General features: G+C 51.5%; 1 protein-coding gene across 1 annotated transcript in view; it reads right to left on the bottom strand.

Moving 5' to 3' along the window:
* Positions 1-2,013: 2,013 nt before the first annotated feature.
* The window catches only part of Snrnp70 (small nuclear ribonucleoprotein U1 subunit 70), an 18,387-nt gene continuing 17,569 nt past the window's right edge, over positions 2,014-2,831 (bottom strand). Inside the window, 1 exon segment of the mRNA XM_055613475.1 lies at positions 2,014-2,831. This exon segment is cut by the window's right edge and continues 4 nt beyond it. Within this exon segment, the coding sequence (XP_055469450.1) occupies positions 2,160-2,831 (672 nt within the window). The 3' untranslated portion in view covers positions 2,014-2,159.

Here is a 2,831-nt window from a genome sequence, read left to right as displayed (position 1 = left end):
AGATCGGCACAAAAAACAAGGACAATTTAAATTGTCAACCTCAGGCTTGTTTTTGTTTTTGGAGACAGAGTTTCTCTGTATAGCCTTGGCTGTCCTGGATTGGCTTTGTAGATCAGGCTGGCCTCAAACTCACAGTAATCTGCCTTGCCTCTGCCTGAGTGCTAGGAAGATTCGGTAATTACCTTCCCTGCTTTAGCTTAACCTTCATGGCCCTGAAACGTCTATTGTTCTTTGTATCCCAAACACCCTTCCTATCATGCCTAGTAATTTTTGAGATGTTGAATACTGACGGCCTAAATCCTATTTTTTTCTTTTTGTCTTCCTAGCCTTGTTTCCTAGTGGCCACCTTGCCATGGGGGGTAGGCAAGTGGGTAGGAGGTATTCCCTGACAATGTGTTTACTGAGATCTCACTTCATCCTGGTGAGGTACTCTCATGGGCCAGTTACAGGCGTTCACTTTCTATTTTTATTTTATGTGTACTGCACCTATGTCTGTGTCCAACTCCCTTGGACCTGGAGTTACAGACGGTAGTGAGGTACCATGTGGGTGCTTAGAACTGCACTCAAGTTGTCTGGAAGAGCAGCCAGTGCTCTTAACCATGGAACCATCTCTCCAGGCCATTATACAACTCTTCCAAAGCTGTGGCTATTTATCTCTAAGAAGAATGATAGGCACCCATTTTGAAGGCAAACACCATGATAACCCACAAAATATAACACTGTTAAAGTTGTGAGGGGAAGGACAGTGTTGACGTCCCTAAAAATAGGTTACGTCACAACCTGCACAAAAATCTTTTGAGGAGGGCTTTTCACGTATCTGTAAGAAATTCCTATGAAGACGGGCATGGTGGCTGCACTCCTTTTATCCCAGCACTTGGGCGGCAGAGGCAGGCGATCCCTGTGAGTTCCAGGACACCCAGGGCTACACAAAGAGAAACGCTGTCTGGCAGGGACAACAAAAGAAACCCCAATGAATCTGTTCATTAAGCAGGACTTGGACATTTGGTCTGTCCGTTTCCAGTCTGTATTCAACAGACATCTTAAAAACTACTTTCCCAGAAAATGACCAATTGGTGTACACAACTTGATCCTCATTCACCATTTCAGAGGTCCTGGTCCAGTCACCTGCTCCCTTACACTTAGCAGGAGGAGCCTGCTAGTGGCACTCACTCTCACCTCGTGATAATTAGGGAACAGCACTACACAACCCCACACCCCGAAGAACCTACCCCTACTGACCTATTTCCTGAGTCCTACATCTTAAATCCCACAAAATCTCCCCAAACGGCTCCAGCAGTTGGAGACAAATGTCAAATGTGGCATGAGCCTGTGAAGGCCGTATTATGCTCGAGCCTTATCAACCTGAGTATAAAGGTGGCAGGCCTCCGTAGTGATCCAATGCCTTTCACAAGTTTTCCTTGCCCCAAACTTTCCACAATAAGCCACTCGGAGCAAAACCACAAGCCTACCTGCAAGCCCTGGGCAACGCACAGGGACGTGAGTAGTTTTCTTCCAGGACAGCTATCTGTGGTCTCCTGCTGCACATTTCTCAGCTCTCTGGTAGCATTCTCGGTTATAAGACTGGGCCTTGAGCAGCAGACTAGAGTACTGTCAGTCAGATCTAAATGGACAGCTCTCAGCCTTTCTTCAGGACTGTGCCAGGCTGGCCACCACTTCCTCAGGGCTCAGCAGGTTCAAAGCTCTCCCAGCTTTGACTCCATCCAGAAATATGTGCATCTCAACTGCTGATGGCTGCTTCGTTAGCAAACTTGATAACCAGGCATGCTTCCTGAGCACAGGTGTGTCCCATCCTGGCCTGGTCTATCACTTTGACAAGCACCGTGTTATAAGGGCCAGGGCTTCCCTATGTCACCTGTTAAGCAGCTTTGGTGGCCAGGAGAACAGCCTCTACTTCAGGCCATAACGTACACTAGAACAGTTCATGAAGTTGGGCTGGACAGTTTGAAGAGAGAACCTTTTGGGAAGACAGCAAGTGCAGTAAGACACCAGGTGTCCACTATCAACAGGAAATCAATTTTATTTTTAAATCCAAGGGACCAGAACAAAAAAAACCTCTACCCTCAGAAGGCAAGCCAAGGTGGAAAGGCTAGGAAGGCAGACAGCAAGGTAGGTGCATGTCCACAACACAGGAGGCCTCTTCATTCGGGCGCTGCCTCCATCAAATATCCATTCTCTGGGGCCATGTACCCATCACCACCCTCTGCTTCCATGTACATGTCTCGACCATCACTGCCTAGCCCTTCCAACCCATTGTCCTGACCACCGCCACCCCCACCCCGGGCCTCATCCCTGCCCCGCTCACTGCCCCTCTCCCCCCGTTTGTGCTCTCGATCCCGATCCCGGTCTCGGTCCCGACGACGTTCCCTCTCGCTCCGGTGACTCCGACGTCGCTCCCGGTCTCGATCCCGGCCCTTCTCCTCTGGGCCATCAGGGCCATCAGGACCAAGCTCTCCAGGAGGCCCGTCATCAGGAGCTGCATCACCAGCTTCAGAGGGTTCAGCCATGTCTCCACCGCCACCGCCACCACCACCTCCTCCTCCACCACCTCGAAGCTCCTCTTTTCGCTCCCGCTCCCTTCGTGCTCGCTCCCGGCTCCGACTGCTTCGTCGCTTTCGGTCTCGGTCTTTGTCCTTGCTCCTCTCCCTGGACCGGCGTCGTTCATCCTTGTCTCGACTCCGGGACCGCCTCCTCCGGTCCCGTGAGCGGGAGCGTCTCCGTTCTCTCTCCTTGTCTCGCTCTCGGCTTCTTTCTCTGCGCTCCCGCTCGCGGTCCCGGTCCCGGTCCCTGTGTGGAAGTGGGGAGGGGCCCGG

Source organism: Psammomys obesus, unplaced genomic scaffold, assembly GCF_907164565.1.
Source record: "Psammomys obesus unplaced genomic scaffold, mPsaObe1.curated_primary_1811, whole genome shotgun sequence".
Taxonomy (NCBI): Eukaryota; Metazoa; Chordata; class Mammalia; order Rodentia; family Muridae; genus Psammomys; species Psammomys obesus.
The sequence above is the reverse complement of the archived record's forward strand: the minus strand, read 5'-3'. Positions and strand labels throughout refer to the sequence as shown.